General features: G+C 40.8%; 1 protein-coding gene across 4 annotated transcripts in view; it reads right to left on the reverse strand.

The window, feature by feature from the left end:
- Positions 1–24781, reverse strand: part of TENM1 (teneurin transmembrane protein 1) — an 832777-nt gene that overhangs the window by 40328 nt on the left and 767668 nt on the right. For all 4 annotated transcript variants that reach the window (XM_030807128.1, XM_030807125.1, XM_030807127.1 and 1 more), the window contains 2 exons: positions 5988–6354; positions 4027–4537 (listed from right to left, as the gene is read on the reverse strand). In XM_030807128.1, coding sequence (XP_030662988.1) covers positions 4027–4537; positions 5988–6354 — 878 coding nt within the window. The remainder of the gene's footprint in view (positions 1–4026; positions 4538–5987; positions 6355–24781) is intronic.

A 24781-nucleotide genomic window follows, 5' to 3' on the forward strand; every position in this document is an offset into this window, starting at 1 on the left:
TATTTTCTGTCTTTATGGATTTGCCTCTTCTAGACATCTCATATAAATGGAATCAGAGGGGTCCTTTGTTCCTGGATTCTTTCACTGAGCATAATGTTTCTGAGGTTCATCCACGTTGTAGCATGTATCAGAACTTCATTTCTTTTTATGGCTGAATACTATTTCATGACATGGATATATCACATTTTGTTTGTCTTCTCACCACTTGATAGGCATTTGAGTTGTTTATACTTCTCAGCTATTATAAATAATGTTGCTATGAACGTTTGTGTATCCATTCTCTCTTAAGAGAATATTCTACTCAGGCTTTGGTCCCCCATGTGTCACAGCGCCTGCTCTTCACAGTGCTAAATCAAATGGTCAATTCTAAGTCCTCGTCTTACTTCTCAGGAGTATTTGGCACAGCGGCTCACTCTTTCCTCCTGGAATCACCTGTTTTATTTGGTGCTATGGTCCAAATTTGTCCCCCCAGATTCAAATATTGAGACTGAATTGCCGATGTGATAGTACTAAGAGGTGAGGCCTTTAGGAGGTGATTAGGTCATGTTGTCTCTGCCTTCATGAATGCAATTAGCAATCTTACAAAAGAGCTGGAGAGAACCAGCTAGGTCCCTTTTCACTGTCCCCCTTCTGTCACATAAGGACTCAGCAGGCAGTGCCATTTTGGAAGCAGAGAGTAGCCCTCACCAGACACTGACTCTGCTGGCATCTTGACCTTGGACTTCCCAACCTCCAGAACTGTGAAAAATAAATTTCTGTTCTTTATTAATTACCCAGTATAAGGTATTTTGTTATAGCAGCACAAACAGATTAACACAGTTGGCTTCCAGGACATTCCACTCTCCTAGTTTTCTTTCCACTTCACTGGCCTTTCCTTCTCAGTGTCTTTTGCTGGTTCATCTTCATAACCTCAATTCTTTTCTTTTTTCTTTTTTTTGAAACAGAGTTTCGCTCTTGTTGCCCAGGCTGGAGTGCAGTGGCGCCATCTCAGCTCACTGCAACCTCCACCTCCTGGGTTCAAGTGATTCTCCTGCCTCAGGCCTCCCGAGTAGCTCGGATTACAGGTACCCGCCACCACACCCAGATAATTTTTTGTATTTTTAGTAGAGACAGGGTTTCATCATGTTGGCCAGGTTAGTCTCGAACTCCTGACCTCAGGTGATCCACCCGCCTCGGCCTCCCAAAGTGCAGGGATTACTGGTGTGAGCAACTGCGCCTGGCCCATATCTTCAATTCTAAACATGGAGTGCTTCATGGTCAGTCTTCAGATCTCTTTTCTTCATTGTCTATACTCACTTTCATGGACAGATCTCATCCCGTCTCATGGTTTTAAATACAATCTAAACAGTAGTACATCTCAAATTTCACTCTCCACCCCCTCCCCTCAATTCTAGACTCATATACCCAATTGTCTACCTGATATTTTCACTTAGATGCCTAACTAACTAAATTGATCATATCCCAAACTGAATTCCCAATCTCCCACCTCACAACCTTCCAGTATAATATGTTCCTTGTATAGTCTTCCCCTCTTGGTAAATGAAAACCAGTTGCTCAGGCCAAAAACTTTGGAGGTATCTCCGACCCCTCTTTCTCCCACACTCAATACTCAATCTTTCTGTAAGTCCTGATAGCTCTACTGTCAAAATATATTCAGAATTTTAGCACCTGTTACTGGCCCAACTCCCTGGTCCAAGTCATCATCTTTTGCCTGCATTATTGCAACAGTTCCTCCTGCTTCCCAGTTACGTTCCCCTGTTTCCACTACACAGTCCATTTTTAATACAGAGTGATTTTTTAAAAAATGAAAGCCAGCTTATAGCACTTCTTTACTCAAAACTCTCCAGTGGCTCCACTTCTTAGAGTAAAATTCAAAGTCTTTACAGTGGCCTACAAGGCCCTACATGAAATAGTTCTGGTTACTTAACTGATTTCATGTCCTCATTAACCTTACTCATTCCACTTCCATCACAATGGCTGCCTTACTCTTCCTTGAATGTGTCAGGCTTGCTCCTGCTGCAGGGCATTTATACTTGCTCTTCCCTTTGCCTGGAATACCCCTCATACCACCCCCCACCCCCCGGATATTCATATGGCTTACTCTCATCTCCTACAGATCTTTATGCAAAAGTCACCTTCTTGGTGAGGCTTTTCCTGTCCACCCAATCTGAAACAAAAACCTCTTCTGCTCCACCCACTTGATCTCCCTTACTTTACTAGATTTTTCTCCATAGAACTTTTCACCATTTGAAATTGTATACATCTTCCTCATCTTCCTCCAGTACAAGTTCCATAAAAGAGTAGGGATTTTTATCTGTTTTATTCATAGCTATATCCCCAGCACCTAGAACATTGTATGGTATGTAGTAGGTGCTCATGTATTTGTTGAATAAATACATGAATGGTTGAACTGGTTCTTTTGAAAACTAGTTAATACTTCAGCCATTTCTTGCTGGGGGACTGAATTCCACCATTAGCTTTCAAAATAGTTGTTTGCCTAATTTCAGCTGCAGTGTGATCTGGCTTGAGTTTTTAAAAAAGACATTAAAACTTCTCATTAGAAATTTAATCTTTTCTAAGGGTAGTATATTTAAAAACACAGGCTCTTGCTGGTTGAATCCTGGGTATTTATGTGAATCAGGACAAGTTAACTATTTTGTCCTTCAGTTTTCTCATCCATAAAGTGGGCATACGTAGGGGCACCTATCTCATGTTGTTATTATGGGGATCAAATAAAGTCGCATATGTAAATTACTTAGCCCAGTACCTGGCACTTAGTAAATCTTTAGCTAACTGTAGCTTTTATTACTCTTATTAAGATGTAAGAGAATTACTTTCAAAAAATAGGGGAAGACTTGCAACAGAAACAACTGAATACATTTTTCTAAGTGAAACTAAAATAGCTGTCTGGCTCTTTTGTATAGATGATGGCATTTCTTTGGAAAATGATCCAAAACTTGAAGGCCAATTGTTTTGTCCCTTTCTTAAGAGGCTTTCATGGGACTGGACATATTCTCTATATCCTCCCAGAATAGTCACACTTGGAACCCCTTATACTTTAACATCTCCACTTCTCACATTCTTCAACTTTGATGCCATTCCAGACTCTGAATTCAGATTCCATGGATTAGCTCACTCAGTATACTGGTAAAAAAACTCAGCAATTCCTTTTGTGGGGAAAATGCTTCCCGAGTGCCAACAGACCAGCTTTCTAGATGGGCTTACTTGCAAACAAGGTCATCCATGCCTTAAAAGGCAAGGACAATGGTCTCTATTACCATGTTACGGCACCGCCTAGTAGCTTGCTGTCAGACACACTTTGTGTCAGTTCCCCATTAAACAAAGTTATCACAGTTCCAGTCTATAAATGCCAAAATGTGCTGGATTATTCAACTTGCGCAGGGACCCCGAGGAAGCCCAATGCCATACAGAGCATTTGGCTCTTCATTTTACAGAAGCAGCCAATGGAATGCAGCCTCTCCTATTCAGCATTTGCCCCACATAATTCTTCCCTTGCCTTCCAGGGTCCGCTTCTTATATTTGAACTTCTCTCTTACCTCCCACAGCAACTTATACTGAGTTGGGCTGGGCTGGGCACACATTCATTTATTCATTCATTAAACCCCACAGGGCTCAATAAATAGTTGTTAAGTCACGCTGCTTCTTTGCTGCTTTAGAACCATAGTTTCGTTATTTAAATGAAATTGTACCTTATCTTCCCAGGGATGTTGTAAGTTTCTTGAGTACTTGTACTTCTACCTCATTCCTGTCTCCTGCAGTGCCATACTTGAGTCTTCCTTGATGCAGTCTATGTTTTTATTATTATGCTCTGCAAACTGCTCTGGAAAAATGGGTCTGAACTCTAGGAATTAGGTAAAATTTTCTCCTTGACTTTTCACTTTTTTAAATGGTGGTTGTTAGGAGAAAACAGCATGCAACACTCAGCAATTACTAAGGCATTTTCCCAGTATAATACAATTTCAAATAAAAACCTAACAAAGCCCACGCCAAGAATTAGAAACTTACTCATAAACGGTTGTCCATCCATTTTCGTTACTTTTGGTAGCCAGAAGCCCTGTGTTTCCTGGATAGGTCATCAAGGCCAGATTATAGCCTTGGGCTGACACTCTTTTCAGGACTCCATTGCTGCTTATAGTCAGCCAGTATACTTGTCCGCCAGGCACCACAAGCCACAGGGGCATTCCGCCTGCATCACGGCGAATGTGCACCGAATTGCCATTGCTGCTGGTAATTGCGCCCAAGTCACCTTCAGAATTGTAGGTGAAGTTATAAACGTAGTCCCTTGTTATCAAGTTCAGGGTGTGTAGGTGGGTTCCATTTACCGTGAACTGGTACAGTTCCTGGTCAGCGGGTGAAGCAATCTCATAAAGGTTCATGTCATTCAGGTGGGCTTGGTTCCTGCTGATGGTACGAATTCGAACATTTCCGAGGTCTGCCACATAGAGGGTACCATCAGGCGACACTGCTAAAGAGGAAGGGGCTTTCATCTTTGCATCTTTGGCATAGCCACCATCACCTGTGGGAGAAAGACTCTGATTTTAACAATTGGCATCATAAGCATTTACGTGAACATACCACAGACATAAAGCTCTGTGCATCAAGAATCATTTTAAAGGAAACAGTGAACCAACATTCTCTGTATTCCCTCCCTGAAAAATACGAAGCCTATTATTCCAAAGATTATAATTCTTGAGTCAGTACCACTGCAGACGAACAGTAAGATGTAATTATCTCAGTTACACCAATTTTGTGAAATCCTCAATCCTGCTGTTCAGAATCTATTGTATTGTAAGATACGAGAACTGCAAATAATGATAGCTACACAAAATTTGGCTGGAAATCTGTGAGAGTTATGCCTGTCAATGCTTTCAGGATCTGTTTCAGGACTTTCCAGTCCTACTGTGCCTAGATGCCCTTTCTTCTGTTAATTCCCATTGTCACACTGTCAAATTGCACTAAGTCTGTAAGTGCAACAATGATTCAGAACATTAAATTTGATATCTGGAATAAACATTAGATTTTCTTTGACTGAAAGATACAAATTAGCAAAATATCTATAAAACTAATTGTCCAAGAAAACATTGGAAATAATGATCGAAAGTCATATTGACCGAATTGCTCACTCCTGACTCCTCTGGCCTAAGGAAAGGCAAAGGTTAAGAGAACCATTCGGGCCTGGATGAGCAGTTTAATAGCACTGCATGTAGTATGGAGGGATTTCCACAGCCCAGCAATAATTGTATCTGTTGACATTAAGAGGACTGTTTGCTATCTGAGATATCCACTACATGTTTTGGGGAGAAGGCTTTTTTTTTTTTTTTTTTTCCAATTTCGATTAGAAGAAAACTTCACTATGGGTTATGGAGAAAGTCTTAGCTCTTTAAAAAGCAATGTATCTAGCAGACCAACATCCTGAGAACTCTCCATTGCCAGATTTAATTTTGCTCATCTATCCCAAAGACAGTCTGTTCTTCGTCCCTTTGAGTCTCAAAAAGCACATGCTTTTAATCTGAAAACCAACCACTTATGGGGAAGTAATTTTTTCCTTAGCTAAACCAGTAAATGTGGGTTTTACCTAGTTTTCCTTTCTCTAAAGTACAAATATTTAATAATATCATGATCTTTCATTTGTACAGTGGTCTCAACTTTTTAAGAGTATAAATATTTTTATTACAGTAGTTTATCCTCAGAATAGCAAGGTGATATAACTGAGACAATGCCATCTTTATTAAACAAATGAAGCAAATGAGTCATGAAGAGATCTTGCAGCTTTGCTAGGGTCACTCAGTGAGTCAGTTGTGAGAACAAGTAGGTGATCTGACTCCTAATCCATTGCTTTCTCCACTAGCTCATACCAGTGTTTGCAAGTAACACTTTGCTTTTCCTTTTCCTTTTGACTTTACTGGGGCACGTTTTTCTTTTCAAAACAGAGAGGGGGAGCTGGTGAATTGCTAAAAAGGTCATACCTGAAAAACAGTCACAGTTTGGATCAATTTTGCAGTCACAGTCAGTGGGGGCACCAGCGATGATGGAGATCTCCCCATTGGTAGTTACTTGCTGAATGCGGTTTACTTTCCTCTCGTCTGTTTCAGCTATGAAGAGCAGCCCGCTGTGGGAGACACTGATGGCCCTCGCTGACTCTAGAGTGGAGTGAATTGCTACCTTGCTGACCAGGAAATGATCAATGCCTGGCACCTGGCAGTGAATGGGGCGTCCTGCAATGATCCGCACGCGCCTGTTCTCAGAAATTTGCAGCACAATGTTGTTATCCAAGACATACAATGAATTGTCCATAGGATTTACTGCAAGGTCTGTTGGCCACTCTAATCGCACCTGTGAAAAGAACAGAACACACACACACACACACACACACCATTAGGTTACCATATCTTTCCATGGGCAGTTTTACCTTGAAAAAAGAAAAAAAAAATTGATGTATTGTTTCCCCCGTCTTATGAATTTTAGCAACACTGGTGATGTCTCAGAAAGTGGAGGGCAGGGGGAGGATGGTTAATCACATGTTCTGGTAAACAGACTTATCATTTATGCCATTTACAATATAATGTATCTTTTTCCAATAATTTCAGAAGGATCATTTAGAGTAGAGGTTCTCAGAGTGTGTTCTCTGGACCAGCAGCAACAGTATTATGGGAACTGGTGAAAAATGCAAATTCTCAGGTCCCACCCTAGATCTATTGAATCAGAAACCCTGGAGGTGGGGACCCAACATCTGTGTTTTGCCAAGGTGATTCTGAGGATCATTGCTGTAGGAATTCTGGTAACTATGATACTCAAATCTCTCTCACTGTCCTGTAGATGTATAGGAGAGCAAAGTCATACAGGCTTCTGGATGACAGAATGCCAGAGAAGCCAGATTTTACTCAATGAGCAACCTTTTGCAACAGGACCTGCTATTAACATGGACCTAGCATCCACTTTGTGGAACACTCAGGTACAGTTCATCAGCTGTTGACTTAGAATCCTGGGGTGTAGCACACTGCTTACTTAGCTTGACCTGGTTCACTCCATAGGTTCCTCATTTTAGCAAAGAAACACGTTGTTTTTTTCTTTCACTGAGTGTTCGCCGAGTACCTTTCTCTGGGTTAAGCCTTGTGCTAAGCTTTGGGGGCTCAAAAATGACTACGACACGGCCTCTGTCCTCAAATGATTTGTGGTATAGTAGAGCCCTCAGAGGAACCATTAGGCAATTACTCTCCATGTTATGAAAAGAAGGCAACAGAGAGGGTAAGATAGCACTTCACCTGGACTAGGAGTCAGGCGGCAAGATATTCCCAGAGCAGGTGGTACCTAAGTAAGGTTTGAAATGAACAGTAGGAGAAGAATTGGGTGGAAGTTGAGGGGGAAAGGGCATCAGAGTTGAGGAAAATCTGGGTACTGGGAAAAGCATGGGTGAAAGTCCAGAGGTTAAAGACAGCATGGCCCATCCAGGTTACTAAAACTAATTCAGTATGACTAATAATAGGCTGGGTGTGAGGGAGACCTGAGGGATGAGACCAGGTGTTATGGACTAAATTGTGTCCTCCCCAACTTCGTATGTTGAAGCCCTAACCCCCAGTGTGACTGTATTTGTAGATAGGGCCTTCAAAGAGGTAGTTTAGATTGAATGAGATCATAAGGGTGGGGATCTAATCCAATAGGACTGATGTCTCTCTAATAAGAGGAAGAGATACCAGGTATGCTTACGCACAGAGGGATAACTATATGAGGACACAGCTAGAAAGCAGCCACCTGCAAGCCAAAGAGAGACACTTCGGAAGAAACTAAACTCAGCAACACCTTGATCTTAGATTTCTAGCCTCCAGAAGTATGAGATAATACATTTCTGTTGTTTAAGCCATTCAGTCTGTAGTATTTTGTATGGTTGCCCTAGCAGACTAATGTATCAGGTGCTCTGGTTGAATGTGTCCCCCAAATATCATGTATTGGAAACTTAATCTTCAAATTCATATGTTGATGGCATTTTGAGGTGGGGCCATATCCATCACCTCAAGCATTTATCATTTCTTTGTGTTAAGAACGTTTAAAATCCACTCTTGCAGCTATTTGAAAATATATAACAAATTGTTGTTTTATTATAGTCACTCTATAATGCTCTAGAACACTAGAACTTAGTCTTCCTATTTAGTGGTATTTTTGTATCCATTAAGCAACCTCTGGCTATCCCTATCCACCTTCCCAACCTCTAGTAACCACTATTCTACTTTCTACTTTTATGAGGTCAACCTTTTTAGCTTCCATATATGAGTGAGAACATGTGGTATTTATCTTTCTGTGCCTGGCTTATTTCACTTAACATAGTGTCTGATATGGTTTGGATCCGTGTTCCTGCCCAAATATCATGTTCAGTTGTAATCCCCAGTGTTGGAAGTGGGTCCTGGTGGAAAGTGACTGGATCATGGGGGTGAAGTTCTTATGACTGATTTAGTACTGTCCCCCCTTGGTACTGTATAGTGAGTTCTCATGAGACGGGGTTGTTTAAAAGTGTGTAGCACCTTCCCCTTCTCTCTCTCTTCCTCCTGCTCTGGCCATGTGAGGTGCCAGCTCCCCTTCACCTTGGCCATGATTGTAAGTTTCCTGAGGCCTCCCTAGAAGCCAAGCAGATGCCAGAATCATGCTTCCTGTACAGCCTGTGAAACCGTGAGCCAGTGAAACCTCTTTTCTTTATAAATTACCCAGTCTCAGGTATTTCTTTATAGCAGTGTAAGAATGGATTAATACGGTGTCCTCCAAGCTCATTTACGTTGCCACAAATGACAGAATTTTGTTCTTTTTTGTTGCTAAGTAGTATTCCACAGTGTATATGTACCACATTTTCTTTATCCATTCATCTGTCGATAGACACTTAGGTTGAGTTCACGTCTTAGCTGTTGCAAATAGTGCAGCTATCTCTTTGACATACTGATTTCCTTTACTTTTCTGAATCATAACATAGTTCTATTTTTAATTTTTTGAGGAAACTCCATATTGTTTTCCATAATGGCTGTACTAATTTACATTTTCCTTTCTCTGCAACTCACCAGCATTTTTTTTTTGTCATTTTGATAATAGCCATTCTAACTGGGGTGAGATGATATCTCATTGTGGTTTTGATTTGCATTTCTCTGTTTGAAAGATAATTAGGATTAGATAAGGTCATAAGGGTGGGGTCCCCTTGATGGGACTGGTGGCTTTATAAGAAGAGGAAGACAGACTTGAGCTGGCATGTTTTTGTCCTCTTGCCATATGATGCCATTCCACCATGTTATGATGCAGCAAAAAATGCCCTCACCAGCTGCCAGTGCCATGCTCTTGGACTTCCCAGCCTTCAGAACCAAGAGCTAAATAAATGTTTTTCTTCATAAATTACCCAGTCTGTGATATTCTGTTATAGCAACAAAAAACAGACTAAAACATTGGGTAATAGAGGGAAGCACATGTCCAGTTTTGTTCTGATGGCTGTGGGAAGCCACTGAAGGGCTTTAAGTAGGGGTGTGATATAGTCATATTTGGGTTCTAGACAGATCATCCTGGCTGCTGTCCAGACCATATTAGAGGAGGAGGCGAGATAGGAGGGAGGCAGACATTTAGGGGGCTCCTGCACGGGCCCAAGTTAGGGATTATGGTGCCTGAACTGGGATGGCAACAATGGGTATGGAGAAAAGCAGATGGATTTGAGACATGTTAAAGAGTTGGAAGCAAAAGGACTGGTGTGTGTGTGTGTGTGTGTGTGTGTGTTTGGTGTGCCTTGTGCCAAGAGATGTGCTAGGCACTGGAGACATGCAGGCTAGCCAAACATGGCTTCACCTTAGTTCCTTTCTAGACACAGGAGTTGATTCAATGCCTGCCCTGACATCTCCTTGACAGTAACTATTTATCCCTGGGCGTTTCTCAGGGAACTGTGTTCCACACCATTCCCCACCCTACCACTCACTTGTTCTCTATTTCTTTTCTTTTAGGCTAAAGGCAGCAAAAAAGTCCCATTCATGGCCAAAATAGTAACAGTAATGTAGCCACTTTTCTTTTTTGCTTTGAGTGAAAGCCCACAGAAGGCTTTGTTTTTCTTGTGGAATCTGAAAGTCTGAAAACAAGGTATGAGCTGTCATTGCATTCTGCGGCCCACTACTTCCCCAGCTCAAAGAGGCTTATAAGCAATCAGCAATGAAGTGGATAAAGGTCAATTTGAGATAAGGCCCTTCTTCTAATTGTGTCTCATTAGGGAGGGCAACCGGTGATGTTGTGAAGAGGACAAAGGTTGTCTTTGACCTCCTCTACATGCACCATGTGGGGCTCTTTGCCCATGTCTCTGAGTCTCTCACATACATCCAGCAGCCTCATTCTGTTTCTATGTTTCTGTGTGCCTTCCACCTCTATCCACATAGACTGGCCTTCTCTGGTCAGTACCAGATGCCTCTGTGCAGCTAGGAATTTGAGTGCTAATGGGGTATAAAGCTGAGCTTGTGTTATGCATGTTGTACAGAGCCTTTCAGACTGAGGCCATCGGATAAACATTAAACACCAGCCTTAACAGCTCCCAGAGCAGTTTGCGGTGATGTGTTCCTCAGCACGTCTGTCTGAGGCCTTTGCATGTCAGTGCCCTGCCACTGAGAGGGAGAGTGAACGCCTGCTGCTTTGGAGGGCGCTGACTCCTCCTCCACTGTGTGCCCCTGCCTTGGACCTCTATACACTATCATGCTTGTCCAGAAGCTGTCTGTGTGCACTGGTCCTTTGGAGCACAGTCCCCCAGGATATTAGCTGGGGCTGGCTGAGGAAGAGGAAATGAATTCATTTCCGTACAACACTCCCATTTTGATTGAGTCTCAAGTCAGTGACCCAGAAAAAACAAACCTGGCAGAAATGACGTTCTAATTATCCCCACTCTGGGAGCCGAGGCCAGGGCAGAGGCTGGGGACAGCACACACCTGGCAGAAGCCAGAAAAGAAGCATGTTTCAGATTCTGTTTTTAGCTATCAAGGCTGCCTCTGAGATAAAGGCTGGTAGTTGGGAAATAAGCTGTTAAATTCTCCAACTCACCCAACCAGATTTAAACCAATACGATTGCTGTCATGTTTATTATATTTAATTTTGCCTCAAAAATACACCAGCTATTTTGTCTGTTTGTTTTCTTTTCCGTGGAATAAGTCACCCTCTGGCATCTTCCTGTGACTAAAGTGCCCTTTGTGCTTCTGAGCCATTTTCTATACAAACTACACAGATTCTCTTTAATTCTCATTTGATTTGGCCGGGCAGCTTGTCTATGCAATCTTCGCAGATGAAAGACGTGTGGCTACTTAGTAGTTGAGAGTCTGCCTTTTCAGAAGCTGGACCTCTTCACCTCTCGTAGCTTGTCAGTTCCTTTTATGTCCTTCTCATGCTAAATACTCCTATTGCCAGGTAAGTTTTCAAGGAACTGGTGCCTTGTGCTCACACAACAGAAATACTGTATTTACTACCAAGACATTTTCATAACATACAGCTTAATACAAGGAATGGAGTCTTTGAGCTGATTCTGACAGTTAGAATTAGTATCTACGAGTTGCAGAGAGACCCTAGAATTATATGATACTAAGATGGGGCTAAGGTTGGCCCCCACTCGCTGCTACCATTCGTCCAAATGATTTCTTGGGGTAAATACACACTTCTTTTTTGTGGGGTGGGAACAGAGATTGAAGAGCAGCAGCAAACTCTGTAAACTCTGCCTAGTGACCCAACCTACAGGCAAACTATTTGGCCTAATTTGTGGTGGTTGCCACACCTTGTAAAAATACATTACTTTGTTTGAAATGTCAAAATGCATTTAAGCTAAACTAGCATTAAAGGTCACTTGTGTAGCCGCCAGCTGGTGGAATGTGCCTATCTCCCAATAACCTTCCCTGAGAAATAACCCTGAGCATAAAGGAGCTCTTGGTCAGGATGTCAACCTTTGACAGCATTACGTCTTCCTCTGCTAATTGAAAACTTGCCTTGAAGAGAGTTGACTCTCAGGTCAACCAGTCCCATGATTGGTTTAGAGATCCAGCTAATTTTGACCTAAGTAGCAATTTATAAAGCAGCAGAATCCTATAGGGAGAAATCCATGTTTAAAAGCAATATCTAAATATAAGCCCTTGGTTAGACTAAACTAGAAAATGTCTAAATTATGTATAAGCCTAATCCCATACTGTATGCTCAAACCACCATTTGTATACTTGGGCTCCCTCTAACAGTTTGAGTCCTGGTTCCCACCCTTCTTAGTATGTAGCCCTTGGCAAATGAGGTATATTCTCTGAGTCTCTGGTTTCCTCATCTGTAACAAAACAAGGAGGCTAGTGATAGTATATCTACTTGTAAAGTTATTGTGTGGATTAAATGAGATAGTGGTGTAAGTTGCTTAGCCCAGTGCCTGGCACATAGTAAGGGATAGCAAGTGGTGTTAATAGTAATAACAGTTTTACAGTCATAGACCTTTAGAGCTAGCAGGAACCTGGCTCAGTTACCATGCAATGTAGCTCCTTTTCAACTGTGTTTCCCAGACTTCAACTGTCCCTGTGCCACCTTTATGAGTTTTGCCTCACCCCTACATCACCTGCACGATTATTGACTTAATATTTTGCTTTAAATTGACTTTTAAAATGTGAATAGGTGCTGCCCCTTCCTTTGAACTGTTATGTAATCAATAACACATGAAATTACAGGCCCAGTCATCTGAGCCACTAATAGAAGTGACTACTGTTTACTGAATGCCTGCTGGGTGTCAGGTACTCCATATGGTTTACTACTTGATATACAAATTACCTGAGAAAAACTATTAACATCCCCACTTTCAGATATGTGCTTTTAGCCCCTACGCCATCTGATTCGTCATTCAGAAGAGTGGACATGTTTCTTCATTCTCGTCTCACCAAATCTGGCCTCCCCTGATGCCCTTTTGAATCAACGTAAAGATTGCTCTCTTTGGCTGTGAAGGTCAAGACTTTTTATGAGTTGAGTGACTTATCTTTTTCTTTGTCATCTATTATCTTTCAGTTCAATGCTTTATGAGTTTCGACCACGTGCCAGGCACTATGTTATAAAGGTAAACAAACGGATACAGAAATAGATAATTTAACATAATATGGTTAAGTGTCATGAGTGCCATGATAGATGTATGCCCAGAATGACATGGAAACACAATGGAGGGAGTTTGGGGCAAGATTCCTAGAAGAGCAATGTAAACTTAATTTTGAAGGATGAAGCAAAGGTATTGAGAAAAAGCAAGGTGGGAAGGGTGATCTTGGCGAGGGAAAAGAATGAACAAAAGTACCGAAGCATGAAATCATATGAGAGTGAAGGAACTAACTGCTGTCTGGGATTTCTTAGGCATAAAATAAGGTGGGTGGTAGTGTAGTGGTGAATGAGTTCTAAATGTTTGCTCGGACTAGGTCCAGGTTCCTCCACTGAGGCACTATTGTCAGGTGGTGCCAGTCCTGTGCATTGTAGGATGTTTAGCAGCATCCCTGACTTTTACACACTAGGTGCCAGTAGCACCTTACCCCCAGTTGTGGCAACTGAAAATATCTCCAGACATTGCAAAATGTCCCTTGAGGGGCAAAAATGTCTCTTGCTGAGAATCACTGGATTAAGTCATGCAGAGTGGTATATGCTGATAGCTTTAGACTTAAACTGTGTGTGTTGAGGAGTCTCTGCTTTAAAGTGGAGAGCTGACATGGTCAGATTAGTATTTTAGAAAGATTACTTAGGCTGCATTTTGGGGGACAGGCTGGAAGGAGACCAGAGTAGATGCAGGATAACCAATTTGGAGGACAGCCATTCATTGGTACATTCATCCATTAATATATCCTTTTATCCAACCATCTGACAGATATCCGGGTCCTGATCCAGATAGACATAGTCCCTGCCTTCATGGGACTTGGAATCTGGGACACTGCTTCTCATACTTTTCTGATTTACTCGTCCATTTGAGAATCTGATGAAAGCTATGTACTCTCTCCCTAGAAAAAGGCTTCAATGCACTAGAAGGAAGTAGTTAGGACCTCAGGCTCACGAGTTAAGATTTCCAGAGTCGAAAATTCCATCTGTGTCATTTGCTATCCCTGTGACCTCGGCACAGATCAGTTAACCTATCTGAGCTTCTGTTCCCTCATTTACAAATTGAATATAGTAACGCTATCGTTTCAAAAATTATTATTGGAATTAGATAGGTAAAAATACATAGACCATCTAGCACAGTGCTTGGTACATTAAAAGAGCTTTGTAGAGGCTAGCTATTTTTGAAAATTATGGAACATGTCTGTATTTGTGCTGGTCCCTGTCTATTGTTCTGTTCCTTGGCTAGTTCATAAACTCTTAAGTTTAATCACATAGTCATGCTTTCAAGGTTTCTCCTGATTCTGTGTCACCAGTCATTTCCTCCTTGTTTATCTATTCCATTCCTTGAGAATCTTTCTAAGCTATATGTCCTCCAAGAAATATTTGGCTGGTATTGGGATATATTACCTCATATCTATCTGTCAGCCAATTTCATGGCTAATATTTTAGCTTATTACTTGAACTCCCCACTGTTAATTGTAACAGTACTCTTGGTACAATTCCAACTACAGAAAACGGTACCTTAATTGATTTCCTTTCTTCTGTCAATAAATGTCTATTTATCTCATGTTAGGTACCATGCTAGGCACTAAGGAGCCAACTTCAGTCGGGATAGACTGGATTCCTCCCCTCATAATGTTTATACTCTTTTGCTGACTTCATTTCCTTCATCTTCCAGTACGTACAAGGGGTTGTTAGTGGCATAGAGCAGTAGACTATTTCTGTTCCAGTTTATTCATTTTAAGAAGTTAACATTTATGGAAGCGCCTCAAAAACATATCATGACTGTTACTATATTTTACAATTGTCACCAAGTGCTAATAATTTCTTTTCCCAAAGTTCAAGTGTGCTGAAGAAACCAGTTGTTTCCCAGAAGGTCCTGTCTCCCCATTTCAAACATGACACTTCTAATCTCCCTCCTTTCCTTTACTACATTGGGAGCCTTGTGGCTCATTTTAAAAATGACTCTGTTTGATTTTGATCTGTGAGTCCTCTTCAGTAGGAATTTCCAGGAAGCGTATGATTATCTCTTCTGTAGTATGCCAGCCCTGGGGAAGATACAGTGACAGGACTGAGTGCTCTCTGCCGGGTGTTGTGCCAGCTCCATGTTAGATTTTTCCGTACTTCTAAAAGCTGACAACTCCAGATTGTTACCATCACTTTTTGTCAGTTTTCAAATGGCCTTCTCATTTCTTGACACTGATACTCTCTGAGCTTCTTCAAGTTTATAAAAGAGGGAAAAAGCCATCTGGAGAAAGTTTGGTTTTTTGCACTTGGAAAGCATGATGTCACCTTTAAGAGTGATGGCCTTTATTGATCTTGCTTTTAAAAAGTGGAAATTATTAGAAGATGAAATACACCAAGATTACATGGCCTTGTCAACAGGGCAAATTATTTCCCATTATCTTAGATACACACTCTTGTGTCTCTCTGCATAATGGCTGGAGAATTTGAAGAACCTCTCAACCTTTGGTCAAATGCATTGGCATGGTCTGTTTCCATGGCTTCCCAATTAGAATAACTGACACTTAAATTGCATTATTCATTGCAAATGAATAGCTAGGATCAATCTAATCAAGAGTAACAATTTGGCTGATCTTGAGAATTATTCTACTGCAGAGGATATAGATTAAATTGCATCTCTCCCAATGTTCCGAAAACATTTTGGAAGTGGAGAAAACAAAGCAAAGCAAAACCAAACCAAACAAAGCAAAACTTCCAAAGTAGTCCTAGTATATTTCATCTTCTAATAATTTCCACTTTTTGCAAGCAAGATCAATAAGGACCATCACTCTTTTAGGTGTCATCATGCTTTCTAACTGTAGAAAACCAAGCTTTATCTAGATGGATTTTCTCTCCTATTTATAAATTTGAAGAAGCTCAGACAATATCAGGGTCAAAACAAAATGTTAAATTTTTGGTTCCTAAAATTCCTGTGGCAGAGACTGCTGGTTCTAGGCCTATTCTTACATTCATTCTTTCCTCCTGATTACACTCCCAGTTTTTTTGTTGGTTTATTTGTTTGTTTGTTTGTTTGTTTGAGACTGAGTCTTGCTCTGTCGCCCAGGCTGGCGTGCAGTGGCATGATCTCAGCTCACTGCAACCTCTGCCTCCCAGGTTCAAGTAATTCTACTGCCTCAGCCTCCTGAGTAGCTGGGACTACAGGTGTGCACCACCATGACTGGCTATTTTTTTATTTTTATTTTTATTTTTAGTAGGGATGGGGTTTCGCCATGTTGGCCAGACTGGTCTTGAACTCCTGACCTCAGGTGATCCACCCACCTCGGCCTCCCAAAGTGCTGGGATTACAGGCATGAGCCACCACACCCAGCCAACTCTGTTTTTGAACCTGAGTACATTGCTGTTTAGAATAGAAGACATTCCAGCTTTATTTGCAATGATCTGTAGTCATGTGAAGTTCCAGGCAATAATATGTAAGAGGAAGTGTGGAAGCACCCACACTTACAAATAGATACTTAAAAAGGCTGCTTAAGGAGAGCTGACCCAACTGGAAGGAAGCTCGTCTTGCCCTTTCTTCCATTCTGCAATGTGGATATATCACTGAGAGTTCTAGCAGATGTCGTGGACCATGAGGTGGCCTTGAAAATGGAAGTTATGTGTTAGAGTGGCAAGGCAAAAATACAGAAACCTGGAACCCAGATGACACTGCGGAGCTGCCATCTCAGCCCTAAACCACACATCTAGCCTGGCTGCTCTCTTGCTTACATCACTGTCATGTTAGGGTTTTCTGTTATTCTTGGTTGAATATAATCACAGGGAAGACAGCGCTCTGTTAGGCTTTGGTCTTGACGGGAGTTACTCACTACGACATTACATTCAAACTGGTCTAACCGATTTCTAGTTTTACATCTCTGGATGAATCGCCCATGATTGGAAAATTAAATTAAACCAAATTGAAATAAATTAGGTCTGAAAGAGACTGATGCACGTAGCAAAGTCCACTAGGGCAGCCCTTTGTTAAGAGGATGACTAATTGCTTAAACCTAGTGATTAACCTCAAGCATTCTTGAATACGCAGGGCTCCGTCTTTGGGTACTTCAAGCTCTTCCAGCTCCATGACTCCTTCATTTAGATGCAGTACTTCTCTCTTATTCTAAAATACTTGTTTGTCTTCCTATGTTCTCTACCAGGCCTATGAGTTTTCGACGGCAAAGATGAGAACTCTTTTATTTTTGTTTTCCCAGTATCTGGCATTAACTTGGCAAGCGTTTGTTGAATGAAAACATTAGTGCTTCATTGACAGTAATGTTTTCAGTCCATGAAAGCATTTTAAAAAATTATAACATGCGAATAGGCTCTAAGAAAAACTATTTCTCATCAACATGTTTGTGTCAGTAAATCTGGGTTTCCAGAGACCCACTGAGGTTAGTGTAAATTGCCATAAATACCTCAATTTTAAGAAATGCATTTCCCACTGCCTCCATATTTTAACTTTTCTGAAGTGAAGATGTAGCTTATAGTCAATGTGTATGTTTGATGGTACATTTCTCCCCATTACCCAAAGATATCGAATTGATGTTATGTCTTATAGTCCACGATGTCTTAGAATTTAGGAAATATGGTATTTCCATTTCGGTCTGGGGAGTCTGGGAACCCCCAATGCTCTTTCAGAAAGTCTATGAGGTCAAAACTGTTTTTCAAATAATATTATGTACATTTTGTACTTTATCATGTGTGTACAGTGGGGCTTTCCAGAGGCTACCTCAGGCTAGTGTATCTTCAGTTTAAAAAAATTCACACTTTTATTTTCTAATAAGGTAAATATTCACATGATAAAACCAACAAAAGAATAGCCCGTTGGGGCCCCCAACAATTTTTAGAAATGCAAAGGGGTCCTGAGACCAAAATGCTTGAGAATGGTTATCCTAGAGGAAAGAAACAGTGAAAGACACCACTCTATTATATAAGAGTTTCCTTGAAGCTCATTAACAAAAAAGCATGTATCCCTCCTAAGATAGTTCCTGGGGCCATAAGTCCTGCCCAAAAGCATACTGAAGGAGTGGCTGAAAATCTTCACTTCCTCTAGAGACCCAATGCCTGATGGGTACCATAAAAGTTTGTTCTTACAGGCTGCCTCAGAACAATCAGCACGTACACACTCTCCCTGAGTCTGCTGTGTAATTGCCACTACCTCATCTTAATAACAGGCATAATTGCTCTGAGTTTCCGTGGACCCTTTCTTGCATCTCCTCTCTGAAGCCTCAATTTTGGAAATGGCACTTGTGAATACACAGAATGTTTAACCACTTCCAGTTTTCAATTTACAGTCAAAGTCATCTATCAGCAGGAGATGAAGGCCCAGTGTGAAAACTACAGAATGTCCTTCAGACTCCACAGCTAATTTGTTTGTAAATTTGATTGTTATTGTAAGGAGAACATATTGTACATGATGCTACTTACGTGATGCTACTTGCCGATTTACTATTTGTATCTCTGTTTCTCGGGTTTTATCATTACAGCTAAAAAACTGAACCCTCTCAGCCCTTCTGGGGGTGGGGAGAGGAATATGAAAATGTTACTATGTTTTTTTCTTTGGAGTCTCCATTTTAATTTAATTTTACGTGAATTCATTAAATATCTACTGTATATCTAGCACTGTGGGGGATACACATACAGAAGGAGAGGCAATCGGAGTACACAGTTCAAGGTAATAAGAAATCAAATTTGAGGCTGCGTGATGAGCCCATAAAGTCTGAGATAATTCAGAGTAAGGACAAGACCTCTGCTGGTCTTAACACAGTAGGAAGTGAGACTCCTGTCCTCTTGAGATCCAAGGCTTTGCTTGCATAGGAGCCAGAGACTTATAAAGAAGCCCCTGAAATCATTCTGCAATTTGTTTCTGCTGAGAAGTTGCAGAAACTAGTCTGTTGCAGGTTGTTAATATTATAGTATTGGCTTGACAGGACAGACCAAGCTTCCAATTCCCTTTGGCACCTAAAGCAATTTACAGGCCAGAAGTATGACTGCACGGCTTTTATGAAATGGCCTGACTTCATTGATCAGCCACTCTGAGATTATGTTTTCATTTCTGTAGCTACTGCTAACCCTTCTTTCTGTTATAATATTTCAGGAAGAAACTATTAAAAATTTTCACCATGGAGATGTTAAGATATAAGTGGGCTAGGCTCTGAATGGGAAGGTAAACATCACAACTCATGATTGTTCTACTCAGAAGTTCATTTCAAGTTATACTAGAATTCCACAGATTGTCTCTCTCATCTTAACTCTGTAATGTTTCCAAATGATAAGGACACTAATAAGAGCAGATGGCCTAATGAACATTTAGAGGGAAGATTTAACTGGTGGTATTTTCATTAGGCCTCCAGTGTGCTTCCGGGTTTTGCCCACCACTTCCCTGTGTGTAATACAAAACTGCACTCACTCAACAGATGGCCCAGCTCAAGCTTCATGCTTCTAGAACTCTGGAGATTGGCCACCTGACCACTTACCATGTGTACAGAATCATTTAAGGAAGCATGCGGGCTATAGACTTAAGCCTGAACAAAAGCGAAAAGTGGTGATGAATAGTGAGTATCTGAGCTTCAATAAAAGGGGAGGCAAAATCACCCTCACAAACAGCAACTCTGGCTGAGGTCTCCCAATAACAGGTTCTTACAGATTCAGTAATGATGAAATCCTCTGTGACAAACAGTCCACTCTAATTAATGTTTCATCTAAACTGTAAGCGTATCTGAGTGACTCCAGCAGCAACAATGACATGAAAATCTAACACCTCATTGCACAGTGTGCTAGTTATTAAGCTATTGTCTCACAGCTCCCACCTCACCCCTTTAAAGATGCCACTTTGTGATACTGGGGTTGGGACTCGGCCATCTACATTTTTCTTTTGCCAGCTAGATTTCTGATAGGTCCTGACAATACGGAAAATAAAGAGATTCTAAGAAGCTAAAGGAGGGAGAAGGGACTTGATCCTTCCTGCTTGCTTTCTGTTCCTGCCAGTGTCATCTCAACAGTAGCCCTTCATCCTGGAAGCAGTACCTGGCTGCACTTCCAGCTCCTTTCCCTACCCTGAGAATCAGTCTCATTATGCCACCTCAGAGGCGCCAGAAGCAACCAGCTGGCATCTTTTTTTTTTTTTTTGAGACAGAGTCTCACTCTGTTGCCCAGGCTGGAGTGCAGTGGCATGATCCCGGCTCACTGCAAGCTCCGCTTCCCAGGTTCATGCCATTCTCCTGCCTCAGCCTCCTGAGTAGCTGGGACTGCAGGCGCCCACCACCTCGCCCGGCCAATTTTTTGTAGTTTTAGTAGAGATGGGGCTAGCTGGCATCTTCTTCTCAGAAGACTAGGTCCTACCTCCATGGAGCAAATTCTCCAACTTTCTAGGTTTTGACAACCCCAACCTCTTCCCTTTGTTTCCCCAGTCAGAGAGATGGTGGCCACTTCCTACAGATACTATCTCTTGTTTTTTTCCAATCCTGTAACATCTGTACATCACATTCTCTATACTAAATCCTCTCTTGTTAAAATAACGAATGTACTTTCTGTTTTTCTGACTGCATCTTTTTTTTTTTTTTGAGACTGAGTCTTGCTGTATCCCCCAGGCTGGAGTGCAGTGGTGCGATCTCGGCTCACTGCAACCTACGCCTCTTGGGTTCAAGCAATTCTCGTGCCTCAGCCTCCCAAGTAGCTGGAATTACAGGCACCCACCATGCTCGGCTAATTTTTTTTTTTTTTTTTTTAGTAGCGACGGGGTTTCGCCATGTTTGCCAGGTTGGTCTTGAACTCCTGGCCTCAAATGATCTGCCCGCCTTGGCCTCCCAAAGTGCTGGGATTACAGGCATGAGCCACTGCGCCCGGCCTCTGACTGCATCTTGACTAACATTCACAACATTAACCCACATATAAGGATAGAGGAACAGCAATACACTATTGTAGGTCAGTGGTAACAGAAAACTAGTAAAGGTGCATGGGAAGTAGCAAGGACCATTTTGGCCCCAGAGACTTTGCTGTGAAAGTCCAGAAATCCACTGTGTTTGGATGTTATAAAGTTGGTTGTGAATGATTTTATTCAGAGCTTCTCTGACTCTGGAAATGCCATGTATATGTCATTATTGTCTAGAAACTTCTCATTCTTGCAATTTTTGAGAATGATTTCATGGTCGATCATGTGACTCTCCCATATGTTATTTGGAGAAACAATTCTGTACCAAATGGTTCATGAAGTTGCCCCATGACAACATTTCCTATGTGCTCAATTGTTAACAGTAATACATTAGACATTTATTATTAAATTTCTTTTATATTCACTCTTGCTAGTTTTCTTGTCAGACATTGCAATTACTCCTTCGGAATCCTCTTCTCATTGATTTGGAGTTGGAAGTGTGTTTTGAGATGCACCAAATGAACCCCTGCTCTTTGTTATGTATCTCAAGATAAACACATTTCAACAGGTGTAGCCTGTTGGTAACATTTTATATGTCCCCATGTTTACTTTTCCAAACACACCAACTTTTGCATGAAAAGATGGCACTCCTGCTGACAGCCAAATAACTTTCTCTTTGAGTTGTATTTCCATTTGATAAAGAGGGGTTGGCACTGATTCGTGCACTTTCCCCTCTCATAATTAATAGAGAGTGGGAGTAGGTTTAAAGGTACAGTGTAGTCTGAAATTTAGTTAGGCCAACTGGCTTGCATTGGGACTCAGCACAGGATGTTATCCCTAAAACCTGAAGACACTAACTACTGAATTTACTTCTCAAACTCCTGGCATCAGGTGATCCGCCTGCCTTGGCCTCCCAAAGTGGTGGGATTACAGGCTTGAGCCACTGTGCCTGGCCTCTGACTGAATCTCGACTATATTCACAACATTAACCCACATACAAGGATAGAGGAACAGCAATATACTGTTGTAGGTCTTCTGTATCTTAAGAGAGATACAGAAGTATCTTAGATATTTCTGTATCTTAGAGAGCTTCAGGTTCACCTCAGGTCATGGCGCCTGCTGAGCAAAATGTGTGGAAGACTGAGTGGTTCAAAAGCAGGTTTGCAAGCCTTGCATCTTGTGACTTGCCCTGAACTTTGAAGATGCTTTTCCTCTGGTGCTTAATAGTTTTAATAAGAGCTAACGTGCCATTGTCCTTTGTGTGGAAAGAGGACACTGCTGAGAGAGTTTTATTTATGTGATAAATTATGTTTTCGATATAGCATTGAGCACGGTACTTGACTTTTATTTTAAGGCCCCTGACAACTTTGGCTATTTGCTTGTGTGCAGACATTTCAGCAGAATTTGGATATGCTGGAGCTGAGGATGTTGGCCTGCTGTTCTCTACTTATATAAACAACCTGAGCTGTCACTTTGGAGGGAGCAATGGAAATATCTCTGATAACAGGTTATTATATTGTGGTTTTACCTAAGAGATGCAGGCCTGAAAAACAGTTAAAAAAAGGTTTAAACAAATTTGGAGAAAGGATACAATATTTAAATGAACTCTGTGGATAATCTCATTGCACTGTTCCTCCCAGTTTATCATTTTGTTAAATTTGTTTTTTTTTTATATATATAATAGACTTAAGAAAACTGATAGATGTGTTGGAAACTTGAAAATCTTGATAAAAACAGAAGTCATTAGTTAGATGAAAAAAATCATAGACCAAACTTGCTTCAAAAATCCTAGGACGCTGCTTTCTTCTTATGATGTATCAGCTTCTTTCCTTTTGATTTCCCACTTAGCTGGGAGCCTTTTTGTTTTGTCTTGGGAAAGTCATATTCTTCGTAGTGACCTAGATAAACTCTGTCTTCTTTCTTATGTACTCTAATATTTATTTTTGTGTGTGTGTGAAATTGACCCACCTAGAATGGCTGCAGGCCACCCACTGAATGAACTGCTTTTTTACTTCTTGATTTCAAAGAGATAGAGGATGATCTAACATCTTACATTCACAGATGTATAAAACTCATACTACATTCCAGCCTCAGCTCCATAGTCATCACAACAGTATGTGAAAGTAAAAAGAAGATGAAGTATTTGGGGCACCATTCAATGACTATAGTGAACATTCAGTAAGTGATCTAGACGGAGCTTCACATCAGCACTAGGGAGACAAAACATTCTGTGAAGGTCACAGGAGGTTAAGACCAGTCTCTGGAACATGTTTGCTACAGCCCATCACACTCACCTACAGATAGATATATGCCTCTCTGTAGAAGTTACACCTATGTGAAAAGGACAGAAAGGAAGATTATACAATTTCTCTATCAGTTCTAAACTTCTTCTTGGTCCCTTTTATTCTAGTTTTATAAGCTATCAGTTCAATTCTCTTTTGTGAGCAGGTCAAATACTACTACTACTACTACTACTAGTAATAGTAATAATAATAATGATAAAATAATAATCTATTGAACACTTATGAGCCAAATACTTTGCTAAGTGATTTATGCATATTACCTCATTAAATTCTCACAACCTCCCTATGGGGAAAGTAACATTATCACCCCCATTTACTGATACAGAATTTTTTCCCAGGGGCACACACCTAGCAAGTGGTGGATCTAGGATTTAAACCCAGGCAGTCTGTATTCCCATACCATTAAGCTTTACTGACTTTATGTATTGGTATAATTATGAAGAACAGTCTACCCTAAAGGCCTGATTTTGTCTCTTGCATCCTCTATTAAAGGATTAGAGAAAGGTTTGGCTCTCCTTTGCCGTTCCAGAAGGTGTTTTTCTGCATTTGACAGAGCCAGGAGACTAGGTCTGGGTTGCATAAGCAATAAATAACATTATGCAAAAATGCATTTAAATTAGAGACTGACAACCACAGATATTACAAAATCAGAAAAACCACCTTGCAGACTTACTTGGTTCTTGTGTCCTCCCATTTTAGCAAGTGTATGATGAATCAACAGAAAATATTTCATGAAGATGCCAATTAACATCTTACATCATCTCTTTTATTTGTAAAGCACTTCATACTTTTCCAAGTGCTTTCACATTAAAAAAGAGAGGCCACTTAATCAACAATTGGGTCATTTATTTAATTAGCCTTCATAAGGAGGAATAATTAACCAGCTCCAAAATTCTAGTGTCAGTTTTTACATCTAGTACTGAATCCAAAATTATAAAGAACCTTCATTTGGGGCAAGAAATAGAAAAAAATGATTTAACATTTTTTTTCTGTATTACCATCTTTCAGAGGAGAGCAGAATAAATGATTCAGAATGAAGTGTTATTTTTCTAAAATATAGACCTGGTAGCTACAAATAGTGTTTATTTAGCATTATTATGTAATTTTCAGCCATAAACTCTAATGGATCTCTCATTTACAGGTGAGTAATAATGTGGAGAGCCACTAGGGACTCCGAAAAAAGCCTTTTTAATGGCTTTTGGTGCTGTTGTCAAATCAGAGTCTAAACAACTCTTCCTGCCATCTCATGCTCTGTGACAGCATAATTTGATTGCTATGTAGACTGGAGTTTATGCCACTTTCCTTCCACATGCCTACCTAACTGACATGGCAAATGCACACATAAAAGCCAAGGTTACATGTAATGCCATAGGGTCTCTTTTTTCAGTTCTGATCAGCTCCAACAATTTATAGTTGCAAGTGCCTTTCAAAAAAGAAACTTCCTTCATATGTGTTTTCTCATTTAACTGACATGACCTCCTTAGGAGACATTACATGTTTTTATCCCACTTTTTATTGGTGGAGAAAC

The sequence above is a fragment of the Nomascus leucogenys genome, chromosome X, assembly GCF_006542625.1.
Source record: "Nomascus leucogenys isolate Asia chromosome X, Asia_NLE_v1, whole genome shotgun sequence".
In the NCBI taxonomy this organism is placed as follows: domain Eukaryota; kingdom Metazoa; phylum Chordata; class Mammalia; order Primates; family Hylobatidae; genus Nomascus; species Nomascus leucogenys.